The 23129-nt window shown below is 41.0% G+C and overlaps 1 protein-coding gene across 1 annotated transcript in view; it reads left to right on the top strand.

Moving 5' to 3' along the window:
• The window catches only part of kif26ba (kinesin family member 26Ba), an 83799-nt gene extending 62538 nt beyond the window's left edge, over positions 1 to 21261 (top strand). The window contains exons 11-28 of the mRNA XM_072380338.1: positions 650 to 842; positions 4367 to 4538; positions 5208 to 5546; positions 5654 to 5824; positions 6313 to 6448; positions 6632 to 6839; positions 6940 to 7041; positions 7237 to 7364; positions 7749 to 7928; positions 8044 to 8351; positions 8489 to 9149; positions 9237 to 10180; positions 10298 to 10530; positions 10637 to 10771; positions 10893 to 11107; positions 14309 to 14574; positions 15451 to 15601; positions 17116 to 21261. Coding sequence (XP_072236439.1) covers positions 650 to 842; positions 4367 to 4538; positions 5208 to 5546; positions 5654 to 5824; positions 6313 to 6448; positions 6632 to 6839; positions 6940 to 7041; positions 7237 to 7364; positions 7749 to 7928; positions 8044 to 8351; positions 8489 to 9149; positions 9237 to 10180; positions 10298 to 10530; positions 10637 to 10771; positions 10893 to 11107; positions 14309 to 14574; positions 15451 to 15601; positions 17116 to 17264 — 4691 coding nt within the window. The 3' untranslated portion in view covers positions 17265 to 21261. The remainder of the gene's footprint in view (positions 1 to 649; positions 843 to 4366; positions 4539 to 5207; positions 5547 to 5653; positions 5825 to 6312; positions 6449 to 6631; positions 6840 to 6939; positions 7042 to 7236; positions 7365 to 7748; positions 7929 to 8043; positions 8352 to 8488; positions 9150 to 9236; positions 10181 to 10297; positions 10531 to 10636; positions 10772 to 10892; positions 11108 to 14308; positions 14575 to 15450; positions 15602 to 17115) is intronic.
• The last annotated feature ends 1868 nt before the right edge of the window (positions 21262 to 23129 follow it).

Raw genomic sequence — 23129 nt, forward strand, 5'->3', positions numbered from 1 at the left:
GTACACATCCGCTGTCTTTGACCCTCTTTATGGTTATTGGTGGAGCATTTACCAAATGCTAGTTAATACAACTGACAAATTAAAATGACATGGGATTCATTGTTATAAAAACAGAAGTGCAACAATTCTCTTGGTCAAAAGCATTAAATTAACTAGACCCTGAATTTTCCATACCTACGACTAGAGTTTTTCCCCGCTACCATCAGAAGAGAAACAGGTTTCACCCTGAACAGGTCACTAGTCCATCACAGGGTCAACACAGAGGCAATCACTCATGCATGCTCACACTGAATTAAGACTCACCATTTACATAGCATGCATGTTTTTGCACTGTTGGTGGAAGCCGTGGTACCCAGAAAACCCCACAAATGCATAGAGAGAACATGCAAACTCAACACAGAAAGACACCAGCTGAGATTTTAACCAGAAACCCTCTTGCTATGACACTGCTTAACTTAGAATATTTATCAGTTTGACTGAAAACTTATTGGTGAATGCGGCCCAATATGCTATCATAATTTATGACCTATTTAAGCTGTAATGCTCTATGAGTATATCAGCCAACTTCTGTTCGATTTAATTGCACCACTGTTGCTTACTGCCTTCTCTGTTCTCATCCATTTGCGGCTCATTTTTTCACATCTGCTAGTGTCAGGAGGTCGCAGTCGACTCCACCTGCTGGACCTGGGCAGCTGTGATGTTAAAGCACTTGGAGGAGGAGGAGGAGGTGGGAAAAGCAGGGAGAACTCTTCAACCAGCTCAGCCCCTCTGTGTCTATCTCTGTCCGCCCTCGGCAACGTGATCCTGGCCCTGGTCAATGGGAGCAAACACATCCCATACAAGTAGGCTGCTGCGTGTGTGGGAGGGGAGTTCTGAGAACGAAATGTGCCAAGATGCATGGTTAAAGTAAGGGTGGGGAAAATGAAGCAGAAACCGAGGAGGATAATGGGAGAGACACGTTTAACAACTAGGTGAGAGAAATATTTGAAGGAGTGAGGGGAGGACTGAGCAGGAGGGCAGGATGTTTTGGCGCTTGAGGTGAAGAGGAAAGGGAAGCAGACGGCAGATTTCTTTAGGTGCTTCAGGTTTGGAGGACCTAATGTTTTAAATAACAACAGCTGCTATTCCATATTCATCACTTTCACTTCATTAGTTTACCAGTCGGCAAAGAGAGAAAAGGATGGATAATACACAAGGAGACTGTAGCTTGAGCTAATCAGTTGAAAAAAAGCACAAGAAAAGGTGAAGAAAAATCTGAATTGCCACAGTTTAGTCTACAGGGGGAGTATGTGCCACAAACTGTAAATGTCCTCCTTTTACCTTTGTCAAGCTCCTCTTTACTTCCCCTCCTTCATCTTTCTCTTCCACTCTTCTCGAGGCTATGTGACTTTGTGCTTCTTTCCAGGTTAATTTAATCTCCAGCTTTTGCATTTACATTGCAAAACAGCCTGCTTCTGACATTAGCACTGAAGCTGTAAGCAAAGCTTTGCTTAGGTCTAGTGACGCAGACTGTGTTAAACTGTGAAGAGATTAGTTAAACAATAGATGCTGTATTTCTACCACTTCGCTTTAACAACAAACTAAGAGTAAAACTGCACAGAAAAAGTGTGTCTCTGCAGACGAGATTGCTTTTCATCTTAGTTTAGAGTCTTAGCATGCCAATATTGTTTAATTCTTTAGTTGGGCTATTTGGTCAAAAAAGTTGAGTCATTATTTGGAGTAGAGGCTGAAAATAAATTCATTGGAGACTGTCCACCTCCCCAAAACATGCCCATGTGGGGTTTCTTCATGGAGGCAGATACATCACGGTTATGAGAGCAACTGCATGTGAGGGTAAAATGGCGTCCATTAAGCGACTATGGCTGCATCCAGCAACCCTATCTAAGTGGGTCAAACCAGGAAATACCACCTGATAGTGCCACTTAAAACTCAAGGTTCAAGTCAAAGATTAATTGGTAATCCATACTTTTGTATTGATTTTTTTTTTAAAGTCAGAATTCTTAGTTATTCAATAGTTATTCTAATACAAATAAAAAGCAATAAAACCACCAATTGAACAATTCCTTCTACCATCCAAAGAAACAAAAACAACCACAATGACAGTCTTTTCTGCTGTGAGAACATGGCAAAACCAAAACTAAGTTTGAATTCAAGCTGATTCCAAGAACTATGCTCATTTCTTTTTTTGTTCTAGGTGCTGAAAATATCATGCTCTGCTTTATTGCATTCATGCTGGGGTCCAATCCTAATCGCAGTTCTGGTCCAGTATGGCTTCTAGATAACCTGTGAATCTATTGTTGATCAGTGGATTATTTGTAGCTTCCTGGTGCATAAAAAGAAGCAGTATCAGTTATAAGTTATAAGCAGTTATAAGTGAACACAGTTATAAGTGAACACAAGCTCGTGTAAGAATCCAGAATCTAGGTCTTTTCCCAAAGAGACAACAAGCATTTATGGCCCACGTTTCAACCACGACATGATCAAGTACATCTGAAATTAAGAGCAACTTTATTACCTGTTCAGCCACTTGTAAAGCAAGCAGCTGTATAACAGGCAAATCCCATCTCAGAAATGCAGTGCATTTAGGCATGTGTTCTGAAGTTCAAAGCAGGCATGAAAATGAGGCAACAAGTATAATTTGATAGAATTTTTATGTGGCTAGACTGTTTGGTGCCAAACAGGCTGGTTTGAGTATTGATTTTCACACTGAAAATCCATCTCTGGGGTTTACAGAGAATGGCTTTGAAAAAGCCACAGTTCTCTAGCTGAAAATAAACTGATGGTGGTAGAAATGGTTTAAGCTGATAGAAAGGCAGCAGTAACTCAAATAACAGACCAGCTTGAACATGATAATGAGCTCACAGGTTTCAGGTGGCCTCCACAGTCACAAGATCTCAGCACCATGAAGCACCTTCAAGAGAACTATAACTTAAAGGCTTAAATCATAAGGGGGCTGCCCACAAATTAATACTTTATGGACCCAAATCTTTGAGCAGTGTTTCCAACAATTTGTTGAATGTTTTCAGTGAAAAATTAAGGAAAGTCTGAGGGTAAAGCAGGGCCCAACCCAGTGCTAGTGAGGTGTACTGTATAGAATAAAGGGCCCACGATAGAAAGGGTCGTAGCTCATAACACATTTGCTAAACATGAACCTTTTTCATACGGGACTCTACACAGTTCAAGTTGTTCCAACTGTCATAATCAGTCCACTTCCTAACCATTTCTCTTCTGGCAATGTTTCCCATGAGCCATAAAGCAATATAATTATTACATTGACGTTTCTATAAAACAAGACTTTCCAGAGACACATTTATTTTATTTTAACGTATCTTTTGTAGTTTGGCAGTTACAGTCACAGAATAAGCACTATAAGCAACATAATTCAGAAATGGACAGGTTATCTAAATGTATTAGCTATCTGAAGTAGAACTCTAAGAATAAATGAGTTTCACACTGTTGATTTTTCAGGTTTGCTGCATGATATTAGTTTTCTGTAGTAATGATGATGCAGCATTTATTGTGGAAAACATCATGTTGCATATAAAGATGTCCTCTCTGGTGATAAATCTAGTACAAGCTTAAGTTAAGAACTAATTTAACATGCACAGCACTTGAATTAACATCCAAATGAATACTTCAGGAGTTATGAGTTTACCTACATTAATCTGAGGGAGTGATGCGGTGTTTGAGACTGACGAGGGAGAAAAAAAAGAGGGTTTGTTGAAGCCTGAGGCAGAAGAAAGAAGAGGAAGAGAGAACTGATGAAAAAGAGGAGGTCAAGATAGGAGTGCGTGCACGTGTTGTGTGTGCATGTGAATGTACACATACATGTGGAGAACTAGACTGCAGGCTGTGTTTTTAGAAAAAGGGGACAACAGCATGAGGTAAAGGCCACAGAGGAGCTATACTCACTGTCAGCCTGCAGGCCTCAGCACACATTCATACACACACGGGCGAGGAATGATTGCAGTGGCCCACCCAGGAGAAAAAATCTTCTTAAATACACAGCCTAGTTTTACTCCCCTAATAAAAATCTCTCTGGGAACCAGACCATCTCCCAATATTAGACTTCATAATATCTAGTGTACTTCTTTAAAGACTTTGTGAACAACCTTTCATTTGTGCCACAATTTTTTCTACTGCTGTATCACAATCACACAGAATATTTCAATTCTCCTCAGCTTGTGGAAACTGTTCAGTGGTCTATTGTGACTAGAATGTAATATTAACACAATGTCAGATATTTTTTGTGTGTCTGCATGAAAAAAAGGAAGGAAAAGACAATTGTTTTGCCACACACTTGAGCGACTGTATCTATTTTCAACCTGTCTTTAGTGCTCACATCACGGTGTATATGTGTAACCAGGGACAGCAAGCTGACCATGTTGCTAAGGGAGTCGCTAGGCAACATGAACTGCCGGACCACCATGATTGCTCACATCTCTGCCTCACCCAGAGATTTCTCAGAAACCCTTTCCACCATTCAGATTGCTTCGCGAGTCCTCCGCATGAAAAAGAAGAAAACTAAAGTCACTGTGGTGAGTTCGATGCTTCATTCAAATTTTGAGATAATTTCTCTTAATAACAAAGAACTTCAACTTCAGGGGGTCTGGTGCAGCCTGGTAGAGTACCTATGACAGATGTGCACTTAACTCAGCTGTTTGACTGTTATTCTTTGAACGTGTCTTACAGTGACAGTTACTATACAGTCCTCCTGCTCATCATCTTGATATTGACTGCAACATGCTTTACGACAGAAAATCTTTTATGCCAGTTAAACTGACTTCACTTTGAAAGATGCAGTGTGTGTGCAGGGTTACTTTCAAAACGTTATGCAGTCTATCATTCCTTCTCTTTGCTCCCCTGTCACCTTCCATGCTCACATATTTCAGAATTGTTCAGCCGAGCAGAGAAGTGTGAAGTGGCTGCCTCAAAGCTCTAAAAAGAGCTCTCAGTAGAGAAATCCGAAGCTGTGAGATGTTGCAAAGTCCTAATATGTGATAGGAATGAACAAATTGCATGACATCACATTTATGTTCCTCTCTTTATCAGATTGTCTTTTTTTTTTTAATGTATGTGTTGGCCCGGGACCTGTACGGTACCGTCATATCAAAAGAAAAGAAACATAGTGCAAATCTCAACGGGAATCTTCTGTTTCTCACCACCATCTCTGTCTCCACTTTCACTGTCAACCAATCTCCTCTCAGCAATACACATCCAGCTCTTCTGGTGGGGAGAGCTCCTGCGAGGAGGGTCGCATGCGTCGCCCCACTCATCTGCGACCCTTCCATCACCGTGGTGACACAGACTCCGAGCTTCCGCTGCTGCGGCTGTCCAGCGACCCCGATGAATACTCCAGCAGCGAGCAGTCATGTGACACAGTGATCTACGTGGGCCCAAATGGGGCTGCAGTGTCGGACAGAGAGCTGACAGACAATGAGGGACCTCCAGAGTTTGTGCCGATTATTCCAGCTTTGCTTAGAGGAAAAACATCAGAGCAGCATCAAACACAGAGTCAAAGTCAGGCAGTTGGAGCTCAGAACAAGGTCATTTCAATAGATTCACACTAGAGTTTCAGCACCTGGAAGAATAGTCATTTTAAAGAAATATCTGATGACTCACATCGCGGTTATTTCTCCTCCAACAATTTCAGTCTCAGCTTGAAGAACAACCCAGTGGTCCCTCCCAGTCACCACCACAGCCCTCGCAGACACTACTTGGTCAGCCACTGGCCCCTGTCCCAGAGGAAGGGGCTGAATGTCTGAAGTGCAACACCTTTGCTGAGCTGCAGGAAAGACTCGACTGCATTGATGGCAGTGAGGAGGTGAAAGATGCTTTTTTGTTAATATTTCTGTTGTTCTTATGCAAAGAAAAACAAAAACTTTACAACAACCTTGGTCTGGTTGATAGTTTGATGTTTTTCATTTGACAAGGTGAACGGTATCTGCTCAAATGTAAAAAAGAGTTTTGCTCCTGTTTAACATTTTCAGCATGTATCAGAGTAACATTTGGCCTGCTTTTGTTTGTGGTGGCAATTTTCTTTCCCTTTCAAGAAGCAAATGCTTTCAGTTGTGTTGCAAAAATAATGCATTCACATTTATTTCCCCCCTTTACTTTATTATTGTGATCATATCTGTACAATTTGGTTGTTTGGTATTTATGTTGATCGCAGCCAAAGCAATTTTTATGCTCTCCCCTTTTTTTTCTTGTTTTCCTAGATTTATATAATTTCCCTTTGGGATAAATTAAGTTTTGTTTAACTGTGACAGTTATCGTAAAGTTATTCAGCAGTTACTCTGTCCCTTTTTGCAGGTAGCAAAGTTTCCCTTTGAGGAGGTTCCAGCAAGCCAACAAGGTGCCAAACAAGAGTCATGTCCTTCCTCATCTGTTCCAAGCTCAGCTCCTACCCCTGGCTCTGCTGCTGTGTTGGATACAGAAGCCAAAATAGGTAATTGGTTCAATCAATTTTTTGCAGATGCGTAATACTGATACCGCACTCAGGTCTCACATAAAGATCAACTGCATTTTGCCTTTCACTGTTCATGCAACTTACTTTGGGGTCTAACATGTCACACCTTGACATGTTTTCTTTGAGTTAACTGTGAAGCTCACTTCTCCTTCTCCTCTGCAGGAACAGCTTCCAGGACAAGGAGCGATGACCAACAGCTGCAGGAGATCAAGGAGGTGGTGGAGGAGGCAGAGCTGGCCCAGACGATGATCCACAGCCTGGCGCAGTCAACTGGATGCCCCACAGTTACTAATACCAGGAGTGTCACAGGAAGCAGTAGCATCACCTCTAACCCACTGCACAGGGCCAAGAGCTCCCACCTACATGACAGGTGTTACTCTATATTTAGGCACAATGCTTTGACATTCAGATGTTGCTTTCAGCCTTTGGGAAATATTATAGTTTAACTGACATTATGTCTCAATTTAAAGCCACGAGAATCTGAATTTGCTTGGAAATACTGAAATGAAGGGGCGCTCCATTGGATCACCACGCCTTGGCATCGCCAGTCTGACCAAAACCTCTGAGTACAGGTGAAGAAGACATTCATACAGTGCATATTGTATAGTAGGCAATGATGTGGTAATCTTCACATAATTTGGTTTCAGTGAAAATTAAATTTGGAAAATATAATAAAAAGTGTAAGTGTAATGTATGTTCAGTGATATGACGCTGATAAATCATTATGTGGCAAGAAGGTTTGTAACCCATCTTTGATTTGTTCTCAGGCCTCCGTTGTCCCCATCCCAGCGGTGTAAGGTGTACACCCAGAAGGGAGTGATGCCAGCAACACCCCCTCTGTCCTCACACACTCTGGCTCAGGATGGCCAAGTCACAGATGCTTTGACCTCAGACAGTAAGCATCTTATTCACATTTAAGCTTTGAACTGTCCCAAAACCTTTATTGAAATTTCTGATAACTACACAATACTTCTATTTATTATTTCTTTGGATTATTTAATTACTACATATGCGTTGTGCTTATCATATAATTATGCCAATTATCTGCTGTATTTAAATAATTCAGAACTGAGTTATAAATCCAGTGATACAAGAACAGTCTGCTAATGGGTGGCATAACACACACCTATGAACTCCTCCTCAAGTGCTGTTTTACCAGCATTTGAAACTGGAATAGTAAAATGAAAAAGTAAAATTAATTTCCAAAATCACAAGTGCCCAGTGGGTGCCTTCATTCAAAAGTCATTACATTGCCAAGTGTGCTCCTCTGACTCTGCAGACAGTTTGGCTGCCGACAGCGGTCGCTCCTCCACAGAGTCCTTGCTGTCCAGGACTTCTCCTGCAGGCATGAGCCCACAAGTCCGAGAGCCAACTCCTTCTCTTTCTGCCAGCCTGGGCTCAGCTGAGACACTCTGCGATGATGACGTCCCACCGATACCTTTAGACACACTCAAGGATGGTGATGCAAAATCTGCTTTGTATACTGAAACCTGATGACAAATATGTGCTAAATTTGGACAATGAACAACAACAAAATTGTGTTGGTAGCTTTTTTTCCTTTCTTCTGCTTGCAGCTTCAGGAACGGTTGTATCAGTAGGAGCATTCTTGTTTGGGGAGGATGAGCTGGTCTGTAGTGTGGCCTCTGGAGGTGAGGAGGACCTTGATATTACAGCTCTCATGGAGGCTCAGAGCTTGGCCTGTCGTCCAACTAGCATCATCAGCTTTAACAGCGACTGTGGCTCTGAAGCTGCCCTCGCTTCACACTCTCAACCCATCAGCATTGTCACTGACACTGCTTTGGATGGAGCTGTGGAGGATTATAACATGCTTCCAGGTCTTGCAACAACCTCAGGGGTTAAAGAGGTGGTTGCCATGGCAGAGGTTAGTGCATCTGTCTTGCTTTGCATCAACAGTAGCTTAAAATTGTCAAATTGTATATGTTCTAGCAGCTAAATCACATTGTTGACATCATTGTCTGTTGGATTTCCAATGCGTAATTGCACTTGTCTTTGTTGCAGGTGGCAATGGCCAAACTACGCATAGAAGGTGAAGCCTTATCCACAGGGATGTCTAACTGTGGTTCCTCTATCTCCTCCTGGATGAGTGATCTGAGCATGGGCAGTGAAGCTGATCAGTCTCTCCATAGCTTCAGCCAGTCCCAGAGTCAGCAAGGCGAAGCACTGGCCGATCCTGACTCCAGCCAGAGCGAGAGCCCAAGAAGAGGAAGTCTGGAGGGAGAGCTGGTGCTGTCAGAAAACTTGTCTGATAAAGATACTCCAACCAAAGACAGGCTGAGAAAACTACCTCCCTCCATGGCTAAAACTAACATCCAAATTCTGTCTGGTTCCGGCAACCACTCTCCTTTCAAAAGCACCATCAGTGTTCACCCATGCGTGGCTGTCAAACCGATGGTTATACAGGAACCCACCATTCTATCCTCACCCACCAAGGCCATCATAATGAAAGATGGAGTCAAGTCAAATGCAGCTATTTTAACCTCTATTTCCAGTGAGATGAGCTTTGAAGACCCCTGGTTGAAACGAGGAATGGAGGAGGGAAGGTCCAGGGAGCTTATGTGTGAAGTGAAGCCAGAGAAAAGGGAAGTAGAGCCTTTAAAAAAACAATTAGGAGAGAAGGCTGGAAGTGGAAGTAGGGACCAGCAGAGCTGCTGCAGAGATGGTAAGAAACAATGGTGTTGTTTCAAAGTAAAATAATTAAAGTCTGTGTTATGTTTTACCTTATATTTTGTTAATCCCTCATCATTAGGAGGAGAGCATAGCGGCTGTGGTTCAGGCGGGGAAGTTGTGTCATCCCCAGATTCCTTTAAGAGAGTGGTGGATGGGTGTGAGATGGTTGCCATTGTTACCCAAGGTGAATTCCTGACGAGCATCTACAGCCCAGATATCCACCGCACAGCGAGTCTTCCTCGCGGTTGGAGTCGTCTCAACCGTCACGACGGCTTAGACAATGGTATGGAGTATCGCAATCTTGGTGTCACCACTTCAACTCCCTGTAGCCCCCGTTCCACGCTTGACCGCTGGGGATCAAATGGAAAACAGGGTTTTTTCTCCCACAAGAAGGGGGGAGTCCCACCTCTGCCACCAGTACGAAGGTCCAGCCTCGACCAGCGAAACAGGGCAGCCAGTCCTCTCCACCAACCCAACCATGGAGTCTCGCCGCTGGGCAGCTCAGCAGATGATGCAGGGACATCTGGATTCAGTTCTACAGGAATCACCAGGCAGCGTGGCTCCAGTATAGACAGCAGCAGACTTTTCAGCGCCAAGTTAGAACAGCTTGCAAACAGAACAAACTCTCTGGGCCGGGTCCACAGCTCTCACAATAGTGGGTCCCACCACTACGACTGCTTCTCCCTGGAGAGAGGTGAGAGCCTTAGAGGGGGAGGAGGGGTGAGGGGGGACACCACCATGCCCCGTACCGGACGCAGCATCACCCGTGCTGCATCAGTATCTTCTCCTACGGGAAACCCCACCAGCCCTAATTTCAGCGGGAGTACCAGTCCAAGCAGCACTCCACAGTCACCAGCCAAGACCAGCAGCCAGTCAAAGATCTCAGCGGTCAGTAAACTGCTGATGACCAGCAGTCCCAAGGCCAGGAGTCTGTCTGCTTCCAGCACCAAGACCCTGAGCTTCTCTACCAAGTCTTTAAGCCAAACTGCCAGTCGCAGCTCCAGCCTTCCTCCTAATGGAAAGGTAAAAGAAAATGCCTCTTAATTGGTAAAGGAAAATATCTTCTCCCACTTTAACCCCAAACCACATCACTGAGCTCACCCCCTTTCTCCCATCTAAACCGTGTACTTGTCTCCTCAGCCCCAGAGTCCAGTCCAGGGACCTCTGCAGCAGCAGGGACCTGCTCCTGGAACCTGGTCTACCCAGTCTCTGAGCCGCAGTCGAGGAGGAAGCCTGACAGCAAAGCTGCCTCTGCGGGCTGTCAACAGCAGAATCTCAGAGCTCCTCCAGGGAAGCACAGGCTCGCGTTCCAGGAACCACGTGCAGGGAGGAGGCTCAGATCCATCAGAAGAAAGAGGAAGTACAGGGACAGGGTTAGTTATTTTTACTTTATTTTGTTTTACATCCTAGCCAAATGCTATCTTATCAGGTTTCAACTCTTTTATTACTTCTGGGCTCTTCCTATTTTCTTGTTTTCAGTGGAGGTGGAGCAGGAGGAGATAACCTGACAGAGGAAAGGGCAGCTGTGGTACAAACACTGCCCTCTCCCTACAGCAAGATCACAGCTCCGAGAAAACCACATCGCTGCAGCAGCGGCCATGCAAGTGACAACAGGTATAAGCTCAAGTGCACAGAGAAATGTGAAGTATAGATTTTTTCCAAAAGTAGTTTTAGTCCTTTTAAGAATGTTGTTTGCTGATTTCATCTTCAACTGATGTCACTTCGCCTCTAACAGCAGCGTACTGAGTGGTGAGTTGCCTCCGGCCATGGGGAAGACGGCCTTGTTTTACCACAGTGGAGGCAGCAGTGGCTACGAGAGCATGCTAAGAGACAGCAGTGAGAACACAGGAAGCACCTCATCCGCTCAGGACTCCCTCAGTGAGCACAGCTCAGCCACCACCTCCTCCCGACGGAGCTCCAAGAGCAGCAAGAAGAGCAGGAGCAGCACAGGTCACATAAACCTACTTTAACAGATCTTTCTACAGAAAAATTTGGAGGAGAAAATTAAAGTAGCCTTACTGTTGCTTATAATTAAGTAAATTTGTAATTTCAGTTCATCATTAGAGCTGTGGCACTACTTATATTAAATAAAAAAAGCCACTAGAAGAATAAAACCGAGCCATTAAACTCTCACATCTAGCAACAAGAGCACAACAAACAACTCAACAAAATCCTGAGAGCTGCAGTCTCGGTTAATTCTCATGGATATATAATTTAGATGAGAATCAGAACCACTTTACCAAAAGCAAAGATTACCATATTTATTAAATTTATCCCTATTATTTTTCATTTTTGGCTCATTTGTAGGACAGATGCTTATCTATAAAAGTCTACCGTGATTTTAAACATTTTTCTTTTGTCCTTTCCTTTCTGCCCCTCTCCTCTCTTGAGCGTAGCTAGTTAAAGCTTTTAAAAAAATGCAAGATAAAGTGAGGCAAAAAAGAAAAGAGACCCTTGCGAGGCGAATCCACTGCTGAAAATGCAATGAGAAAGCAATGACACGCAAGTGGAAAGTGAAAAAAGCTGTGGCTGCGGGAGGTGCCAGGTAGGAAAGGTGACCCTGACCACCCATCTGTGAAATGGTAAAGGGGAATATGGTGGTGTAGGCTGTAATGAATATATATTCACCAGAACGCAACACAGAGAGCTTGCTAATATGCCTGCCAAATTACTCTGTGTTGGTTAAGCATGAAGATGGATATGTGCATAAAATCAGATTGTAGAGAAGTAGCCCTACTTGGCTTTCTCTGATTATTAATTTGAACTGGAATTAGCCTTTTCATCCGTGTGTATGCTGTCTCACCTTCCAGCCATGCAGCATTAAATCTGGATTTACTCTCATTTTCCTTTAGCCACAACAGATTCTGTTGCTCAAAGAACCAGTGCACTGTCAAACTGTTACAATTCGACACAAAGACATGAAGGGATAATCTGCGTTTGTTACGTATGGAGGTGAAGAATTTAACCGAGGGATGATGGATTGAGCCCTGATTTAAGAGAACTGAATGCACCGTAAACAGCGAGATGAAAAAAAGACTAGAGAAATTTCCAACCATGATGTTAATCACATTGCCAGCTGAGTCTCTCTTTGTGCCTGATTTCCATTAGATTGGATTAAATTTTTTCAGCTCTTTTCTGACTCAACTCTCTCCCCTTACATCATCTCCTCCCTGCAGACTTTCAGCCTTTCTCTGTCCAGTTATATGCTGTATCCTAATGAAATACAAATGTCTCTGCTTGACCTTTTTGTGCCGCACCGAGACCAAAAGACAGCTGCAACCTTATTAAAATCAACACTTTCTTCTTTCTCACTCACTTTGTCTCTCGGTTCCTCTGATAACATTCCCGTCGACATGGCCATCAGTTTCTTAGCAAAGTGCATGTGAGCGTGCTGTATGAATGTGGGTGTGTACATTGTAGTGTCGAGCCTGTAGTGCAGATTATAGACTGACCTGCTGCCTTCCCTCTATTACTTTCATCCTTCTTATCTCATGACACACTCCATTACCTCTTTCTTGTTTCCTTTCTGCTTTTTTGGAACATGCAGTAGATTTCTTTTGTCCTCTCTGCCTCCCTCCACAGATTCCTCCAACTTTTTTTTCTGTCTACTCTTCCAGGAGTGATCTTCTTCCTCAGTTGATATATTCTACTTTTAGATTTGTGTTCTGTCTACATTTGCATATAAAATATATCAATTTTGTGGCAGAGAAAGTTAGTTTTCTGTATCTACTGGTAGCTGTTTTTACCTTTTTATTCTGTGTGGTTGTAACGTAAAGGTCTACATACAACACAGCCACGTGTCATCACAATGACAAGTTGAGTTTTTATTTTCTTCGTGAATACTACTACTAATGATAATAATAAGAGGAAGATATGCAGCTTAACATGGCAACAAACACTTTAAACATAAAAACCTGGTCTGTCCACAGGTAACCTGAATTAACTAAAGTTTGATAATTAAGTTTATCATTGTTGAATGGACAGTAATGCCGGACTATTTCTTCACTGGATGTAGTTACTTCCAGAAGGCTTGTTGACCATGGCAGACATGCTAACAGTGGTCCTTGTATTTAGCTAAGCGAAGACCCCGAGAACAAATCCCCTACAAACAAGTAGAAGAAATGTTTAAAAAATTATTCAAAAACTATTAAATCATCCTCACCACTTCAGCACATCAACAGCATTTAGAAGAAGGCTGCAACTTAGGAAATATAGACATGTGCTAAAGCTACAAAAAAGTGTTCAAATAAAAAAAAGGGTGTCAGAATGTTTGGGGGGGGGGTTGGAAACTAACAAATGTTTAAACTTTTTTGACAACAATACAATAATAGTGTGTAAAATTTTAATTCAGTAAGTTTTTTCAGCATGAATGTCAGGTTTACAATACTGCTCAGATATATAGAGTTGTAGCATTCTAAAAATAAGGTGGAAAAAAGAACAGAAATGTTTAAATGTCAGGAATTTAAAAAGCAGAATAACAAGACTTAATTTCCGTAACAGGCTTTGTGGAGATATTAAGTCATCATATTAAGTGATATTTTCTTTATGTCCTTCAGTTTGTAAAATGCAGTCACACAATGTGTGGCTAGGTATGCTGCATGCCAATGTCCTAATAAAGTCTGTTGATACAAAACATATATAAAATATATCTATATTCCCCTCTTAGAAACACAATCAAACTGTTAAATATATTTGACAAAGACACTTAAAGACACCGTTATTAAAGGTTTTGTTTCATAGTTGATATAATAATATAATTTAATACTTGTAATTAAAGCCAAATTAATTCAAGATAAGCCACAAAACCATTATTCACATTGTAAACTGTACTTTGTTATACTTAAAATGGCCATTTCGATCACAATGTTTGCTACTCATTACAGAGAATTACCCGCAAAAATAGTTGAAGAAAGCTTGAATAAATACCTCTTTGTCTAATTATGTCCAATGAAGTATTGATCAATGGGGCAAACACAATAAATAAATGATGAAATATAAATTGCAGCTGTACTCTCAGTGGAGAGAGAGCTATTTACAGTCACGAGTGCTGGCAACTGTATGTGTGTTGGATTAAAGAGTGTTTTTGTGAGTGGGTACACTTTATAACGCAGTCTTACGGTGTGTAATGCTCTTTTTGTCATCGTCTTTCAGGCCTCCAGCGTCGACGTCTGATCCCAGCTCTGACCTTAGACTCCTCTTCCTCGTCACCCTCTCAGCGGTCCTCTAAACAGGCTGCCACTTCCTCCTCCTCCTCCTCTTCCAGCCCAGGTGCATGCTGGGTTGATGGCCCTCTGGGGCCTCCTGCAACCTCAAACCTCCGGGGCACATCCACAGCAACAGAAACCTTTGAGATCAAGGTGTACGAGATAGATGACGTGGAGCGACTACAGAAGAGGAGGGACAAAGGAGGGGGCAAGGTGAGATGAAGAGTGTAGTGGGTATGATGGAGGATGGGGGTGGTGGCACACCTGAGCTCCACAGCTGGTGCTGGTCTGGTGTGGCAGCTACTAATTGCGTGGCTGGAGTTTTGGTTCTACTGTGAAGAATGGATGTGTGAATAAAGAGTGAAAGAGGGTGTAGAGCAAGGGAGCAGGAAGCTGAATGCACTCAATGCCAATGAAATTGATTTGATGAATCATAGTTTAGGGACACATAGAAAAGGACTAAGTGCTCTGGTAATGGATAACTAGGGGAAGATGCTGGAGAAGAATGAGATACTGAAAGACAAATGATTTGTGCTAAAGTGTCAATGAGGAAAGAAACCCAGTACATTTCAAAAATACAATATAAAGGATTCTCACAAGGTGAATGAATAAACATTAGTCTTATATTCTGCATGAACAATGAGCACTCTTCACTGTCTTACTTTTTAAGTTTCATTTACAGGTAATTATACATTTCTAAGACTTTGCAGAACTGACTTCAGCTAATGAAATTATTGCAAATTAATGCATGGTGCAGATTTTTCAGGTTTCCTTTGTTAAACCCTTGTGTATTCAAGGGAGGGAGCATTGTGAGCTTTGGGAAAGAGAGAGGGAGAGAAAAGCATGAAATATAGACTTTCCCTGCAGAGGCCCAAAGCCACTTAACCCCCAACTGCTCCAGTGAAGCTGCTCCGTGTCCCAAATACCCACCTGTGGTCACACTGGGAGTCGATGAGGTGTGAATGTGTGTGAATGTTAATGCTGCTGCAGAAAGAGAGCCGCATGAGTTCCACAACTCACTCCCCTAGAAATGTTAAGACAAATAAAATCCATTTCTGTCTGTGGGTCCTCTCTGTATGTGTACATCAGGAGGTGGTGTATGTCAGTGCCAAGATTCGCCTGTTGGAGCATCGCCAGCAACGGATCAGTGAAGTCAGAGCCAAGTACCAGTGTCTGAAGAAAGAACTGGAGCAAACCAAACAGTACTTGATGCTGGAGCCACACAAATGGACTACTGAGTGTAAGTGTGGTGCATCAGGGAGTGTGGGTTTGTGTGAAAGAGGAAGATAAGCAACTGGCTGGAGAAAGATTTTTAGGTGATGATTTATTGGAAATAAATGTAGCAACCCTATAATTTATTATGCACATTTTTCTAATTCCATCGTCAACCTCTTATTTACTATTTCTCTATTTTTCTTAACATGGTTTGACAAATATTCCAATGCAAGACCACAACTAATCAATGCATCAGATGCAAAGCCAGTAATTATGTGTGACGTTATCTACCGCAGATGCAGCACCAGATATGCTCAGGGTGCCTGATAGATATGAGCATATCTACCTACATTTGCATTTCTTTTTAACCTCTTTTTCAGTTTAAAAATGACAACAACAACCAGAGATCTGGAAACTATCCAGTTTAACTGTATCAAATCATTAATCATAGAGTTATAAGACAAAGTTAGATGGGTTCAGAGCTTAAGAGTCCCATTTATCCATGATTATACAATGGTCTGTGTAAATATGGTATGCATTCTTGCTTCTGTGCATCCAATGTTTTGGAGCAGATCATTTAAACTCTCTTTCAAACTATCAGAATTGTTAACAGCATTTCATCTAAACTAAACTCCTGAACATAAATGACATTAGAAGAAAGGTAGGTTTCTTTACTGCAGGTATTTCAAGGTACAGTGTACTTTTAAAGAGTCAAATAAAAATAGCTACTTTTGCATTCATTTTCAAAACCACCCACAAATTCAACAAGTAAAAACGTCTTTAGTTAGAAATAGCATAGATGAAATAGTCCAGAAGCTGAACACTTCGTATTCATGCTGATGGGGAATAATCCTGCTTAACCCAGCAAAAGGACATTTAGATGCAAGCATAATTACACAGTTTTGTCTGTTTTACACACAAGCTTCGATGTTCAACTAACCATAATCATGTACGTTTTAATCCCTGTGCTCAACCAAACAGTTTGTAATGTGTAATTTGTGAACTCAAACATTATATTTTAAAATGTGGTTACTTGGGACTCAAACTTGGCTTCTCAGCTTGACAGATGTGTTTGGTTCAGGTTTGGCTTAAGATTTCGTGACCACTTTAGTTTTTAACTCGTGACACTTCCACTGCAGTACAATTCTAAAGAGTCCTTTGTAGGAAAATAAATAATAATATTACAACAGATTACAAATATATGCTCGCATTTGAAGAAAAAAAAACTGCTGGACAGTGCAAACTGTTTTTATTGCTGGAATGAGACACATTCAGCACTTCAGTGAGTATTTATGACTTCAGTATTGGCCAAAGTAATTATCTGTCCGTGACAGTTAATACTGTGCATCACTCAGTCCAAGAGTGATATGACATTTGACAACAACTATGGTTTAAAGCACTTTGACTTTTTGACTTTATTTCATGGGTATTTTGATGATGGAAAACACAGAATATGTCTTCTGACTTGATGCCAACTCAAAGTACACACAGCAGTGTTTTACCAAGCCATGTTTTCTCTGTCTTTCCATCTATATCCAGTTGAGCTACAGTATCCCTATGAGGTGGACTCTGTGGAGTATTTAGAAGCTCTGGAGACCATGACGTACAAACTGGAGACCAGAGTCAACTTCTGCAAAGCCCATCTTATGATGATCACCTGCTTTGATGTGTCCTCAAGACATCGGTAGAGAGTCAGAGGGATGGAGAGCTGAAGGACGGAGAAGTAGACACGCAGCTGGACTTAATTAGCTGTCAGAGTTTAGACCTTTGCCCCAGGTAACCAAACACATTGAGAAAATATATCTTCAACAAATAAATGTAACTCGACAACTGGAAGCTTGGACAGAGAGACAAATGGATGGATTTAATCCATATGTCTCCTCCTGATGTAAGTAGACTGAAGGATAGATGGATGGATAAATAGTGTGGAGATATACAGAGGTAGCTAACAGGCAAAATAATAAGCTTGTACATTTTTGTGTTGGGGCTTGAAACCAACTTCAGAGGCACATTGAATAACATCTAATGACCAGGCTGGCACAAATAAATGAAACATGACGGTTCACAGAGGCAGACAGATGGCTGCGAGTCTGAAAAAAAAACTACCAAACCGAGTGACCAGAGGACAAAGAGTTGGACTGCAGAGACGCCTTGCTGACCAAGTCGACCATTTAAAGAATGTACACAGAGGAAAAGAGGGAGAGCGGGAAAAAAAAAAAAACCCTGACATCTTTAAACGGGATAAAGAGGAATTACGAGATGAAGAAACAATTCTCCCATCATTTTTGGAAGAGCACTTTGTAGAATCTTGGCTGTAAAAAGAGTGCTGACAGCAGAATGACGCTGTATTGTTGTGCAGTAATGACCCAGAGAAAGACAGGAGGAAATGATTTAGATAAGTGCCTTGAGAACATTTCTAACAATACCAAGACCAATTCTTTTTCTCTCCGATTTTGTGAACATGCAGTATGGTGCTAGCATAGAAAACCCCTTACAAAAATCATTGTCCTTGCAAAATCGTTTCATTTATTGTCATTTCTTAATGTGATGTTTAACTGTGGGTCAGTGTTTCAAAATATGACAAAAAAAAAAAAAAAAAACTCTGTTTCAGTGTATGGTCTTCATGGCATATTCATGAGAGATCAGATTAATTACATTAAAACTGACACAAATACTAAAAGAAAAAGGTGAGAGACCTGCAGAACATAAGGGGTGACGCCAACATGTGATGAAAACATGTTAACCTGAATTTTGAGCCTCTGGGGTATTCATATGGTGTATTTTCCCTGACACAGATGTGATGGCTTTTTCGTGTTCATAAAGCAACGACATGTCTCAGTCACGCAGGAATGGAAGCGAAAAGGTTTCTCTCCGATCCAGTAAATACACCCATCCACTGACAGGCAGACTGTCTGTTATTTGTATCTGTGTTGTTCTGCTCTATTCTAAAAGAAAGTGAATGATTTGTCAATGTATGTGTTTTCTAATAAGATCTCCTTTTTTTATTTGAGTGCAGTGGGACCACGTAGAGACTATGTATGAAAGCAAGGTAATGCAGCTAGGTTTACGGAAATACTGCCAAACAAATTCTGCCAAAAGGATTGAATATAAGCACAGTGATATGCAGCAATATATATATGGGAATATAATTGGGATTGAATAGTTTCACTATCGTGTCCTCGCATTGTAAAGTATAAAAAATGGCATAAAGGATTAGAGGAACACCCAGAAAAATTAAGAGTAATGACAAAGTTAAAATACATAGATCTCTGCCTGGTTCCATTTATTTTGGATGAATAGCAACACGTACATTTTGTTAATATTACTATCTTGGTGCTCGAGATGTTTATGATCTAAATGTTTGTACAAATATAAATATCTAAGGAAAAAAAAAAAGCCTGTTCCCCTCTAAAATACAGAAAAGTACCCTTCAAATGCTTCTTCTACATCGCTGTCATCACCACCGTTGTCCTCAACGTCACCTTCTCTCCTCTGTGCAGCTTTTCCCTGCGAGCAGAGAGCAAAGAGGTTAAAAGAGGAATCAACAGACTTCAAGGGTGGAAATGCTTTTATGATATTGGTAATATTAGTCAAAAGCATAATTCTAAATTAATCTCTTCACTAAGTAATGACTCGGCAATGACTTTGCAAACAACGTTACATTTAATTGGACAATGTAGTTTTGTTCCACAAATGGCTGCGTAAACAGGCAACAGCCACGAGTTTATACGCTGGGAACTAACCCCAGAAACCAAGATGCTTTTGACTTACTGAATCCGTGATGTGTTTCCACCAGAAGCATGCAAAGTAGCCCTGTGGCATCGTGCTCGAAGCTCCCAGTTCACGGTTCAAGTCACGAATGAAAGTTTATTTATTTTAGCTCAAGAGAGCAGAATTGTTCTTATTTATCTACACCTTATGATCTCCTAAAGCTACTATGCATTTAAGAAAAATATCTGTACATACTTTGCCGAGCCCATGTCATATATAAAAATATATACCGTGTGCACATATCATATATGCGCTCATTTTTATTTTATATATTCTTTTTGGTTGATTTCATTTGCTCCTGTTGTTCCTCTAGGGGATTTTATTGAGTTTGGGTTTCCTGAAACATTCACCGTCTGGGTGGTTACAGTTTGGTCCAAATATATGTGGACACAGTATTTTTGGTTTTGCTGTTGAACACTACCATAATGGATTTGTAATGAAGTCATCAAAAAGGGCAGACTTTCAGATTTGTTCAAGAGGTTTAACGAAAACTGTTGCCTCAATGGTTTAGAAATGAGCGTTTCCTTTTCCATAGTTCCTGCATTTTCACAAGCTCAAAAGTAATTGACCAAACATACAGACGGGCAGTTTTACTTTCTGTGATCAGAAGATAACTAAAGAAGATGAATTATCAAGAAAACTTCTTCATGAAATCCACATTAAGACGTCACTCAAGAAGGTCTCTTGATTGTTAAAGTTTACAATTAAAAGACGCCTTCATGAATGTAACATAGGGGGTTTAAGTCAAACCACAAAGCACTTTTCATACAGCAGAATATACAATAAAGTGCTTTACACAGTAAAACACAATAAGCTATTCAATTAAATATAATAAACATTAATTTCCCAGTTACTGCAGAAGAAACAGGCAGCGGCTGAAGTAAAAGCCTGGCTCTGCTGGCCTTCATGCATTCCACACTGACCGTCCTCAGGCTATTAATAATTTGCATTCAAGCATTAAAAATAATCCTGATATCTGTATTCATGTTCGTTGTCCGATGATGCTTGGGCCTGGGAAAACGGAGGCACCATGTAACAAATGGCTGCAATTCCAAAAAGAATGAATATCTAAACTTTAACCACATCTTGATCGCTTAATTTCAAATTCAGTATGGTGGTATATAGAGGTCAAACACATTGGAACAAAAGGAATGTTTAAAGCCTCAAAATGATGGTACATTTTTCAAGTGTGAGGAAGAAAACATTTTTTTGTGTAATTCTTGTTGCTTAAAATGAAATGCCTGAACGGGTCTACAGCCTTGTGTTAATTAGAGTCAAGTTTATGGGAACCCAAACCTCTGGATGAGCTAAAAGCCTGTAGATGTTTTTGTGTTAAGATGCTATGTGGAAGGTTTCTCTTCTGATATGCCACTGCCAACCCTAACGTGGTAGCGCTTTATAATTCAAGCAATAACTGAATGCCACCTGAGGTTTTGGTGTCTCTATATTATTTGAAGCTAAAACGAGATTTCATCTAAAGGTGGTTGTTTAAACCAAATTACACACCAAATACTAATGATGTCAGGTTGAAAGGCAAACAGAAAAAAGACGTCTAACAAACAAACTGACATTTGTGTTGTTATCAGGAGCGTTTAAGAATTATAATGTGTTATCTATAAATCTGACACATAGCATCTTCAAGTTTTATAAGGAGCACTGTGTGTTACAGTCTGGGTCAGACCGCATTTACCAAAAACAGAAGTTATCGTTAGTATAAAGAGACAACTTCAGTTCTGTGAAGTTTTGAAACTTGTTGGAAAAACCTCCAGATAACCGATTAGAACCAGTTTTCTGTGCATTTGTGCTGTCTCTGTCATTGAGGATCGTTTCGGAAGACTTAAAATGTGGTCTGACTCATTGTGTTGATGGGAAAGTAAGAAGGAGGGATGTAAATAAAGGAATGTATTGAAAGAATTTCACATCTGATTCTTCATGGTTTCCACGCAGAGCAGCGCTGTCCAGGCGTCTGCTGTGTGGTCTTTCTCAGGCCTGATGAATTTTGGATTGTGACTCAAACGCATCAGAAATTGAAAAAAAAAATATGTCAAGCTGGTTGGCAGATGATGGATTCATACATTGACAAAAGTCAGTGGCAATTCTCTACAACTAACTGGGTAATGCATGGAAGGCACAGGAAGACGGACAACTCGAGAGTATGACTGTGTTTGTGATTGTGTGCATGTGGAGCTTTACTTCCCTGTAGGCAGCTTTCTCTATTAAATATTGTCCTGTTAAGACTGATTATTAATGCACAGCAGGCAACAGCAAGGATAGAGGGAAAGAACAGTGGGAGGAGAATACAGAGTACCCAGGGAAAATGTATGGGGGGGGGCAATGAGAAAGCACATCAGGACATGATTACATTTTCTAAGAGGAATGGGAGAAGGATGAGGTTTGGGAGAGCTGAGCAGGTGAGTTTGAAATAAAATGATTAAATTCAGGGGATTACTTGAATTTCTGGTTATAAATCTATTTGGAAGTCGTAGAAAAGGAAACCTCATCCAAGTCCTTTTTAACAAACATTATGCAGTCATTGCTCATCATAATTGCGGTCTGATCTACACATAGGCATCCCTGAGGCAAGTGGACTTTAATTTCCACTGAGAGCTTAGAGACCATCTTAAATTTCAAGCAACAAATCTGCAGTAGCAGATGAGCAAACAGTGAAGCAGTCTGCTTTCTTATTTAGTTACGTGGACATTTCACCTATATTACCTAAACGAGGAGTTCTCATCTTTTATCTTTATGTTTGACCTTGGTAAATACGATATATTAGGTCTCTCCTTAAGAAATATGTCTGATCCCTTTACCGATAATACTGTGAAGTTAATGAAAATTCAAACATTTGAGCAAATCAGCTGGCAACTTTGAGAGGTTGAAAGTGAAAATTGATGCTTCCAACTAAAAGCTAATGTTATGTATGCTTACATGCATTTTGTGTATCAGCATGCGAACATTTGGTAAAGCTTTCCCCTCTCTTTATCCATAAATAAATATATATTTGACAAGCCAACAGTAAAATGCATAAAATGACACTTGTGTGGCTAAAACATTCACAAAACATGCAATTTTCAGTTAAAAAAAGGACACAGAGTAAAGTTTAATGTGTCCAGGTAGCAAAGACAAACGGTCACTGTTTGGGTTCTCTATTGTTTGAAACCAAAAGAAATGCAATGTTAATGCTTTTCACTGGATAACCCGTTTGTTTGGATTTCGATCACAGATAGTGCTTCATCTAAAGATATGAAATATATAGTATATGGAAAAAATGACACAAAAGCAGGGAGGGAGGGGAGATATGACAGCAGGAAGAGTAAAGTGTGTAAAGGTGAGGTGGTGCAGCAGGAGGAGTGCCTGTAACAAGGGTGAAAATTGAAAACGGGCAAATCAATGACATAAGGGTGAGTGAATGAAGGTGGTTAAAACCACTTGGTGTTTTTTTTTTTTAACTTGCTCGCTCTGCCTGCGAAGACACGGTGAAAGAGAAACGTGAAGCCAATGAATAGAAACCCTAATTCAAAAGCATTTGGGGAGTGAGAGATAGAAATGTGGGCGAAAATGTGGGTGACAGGCGGGAGAGACAGATGATTATGATTAGGTGGTAGTAAATCTAATCTGATAGACATTATGAGGTGAGAGAGGGAGAGGGAGAGGGTGATGGACTGAAAGCAACACAGCCACAAAGTGAGTAATGGTGATAGGAAGAGACAGACTCTGCCATAAACCATTCAATGTCCTCTAGTTTTTTTTATTCTTAAAGGGACTAAACATACACCTTCTCT

This window comes from Leuresthes tenuis, unplaced genomic scaffold (assembly GCF_036924035.1).
Source record: "Leuresthes tenuis unplaced genomic scaffold, fLeuTen1.0.hap1 SCAF_2, whole genome shotgun sequence".
NCBI lineage: Eukaryota > Metazoa > Chordata > Actinopteri > Atheriniformes > Atherinopsidae > Leuresthes > Leuresthes tenuis.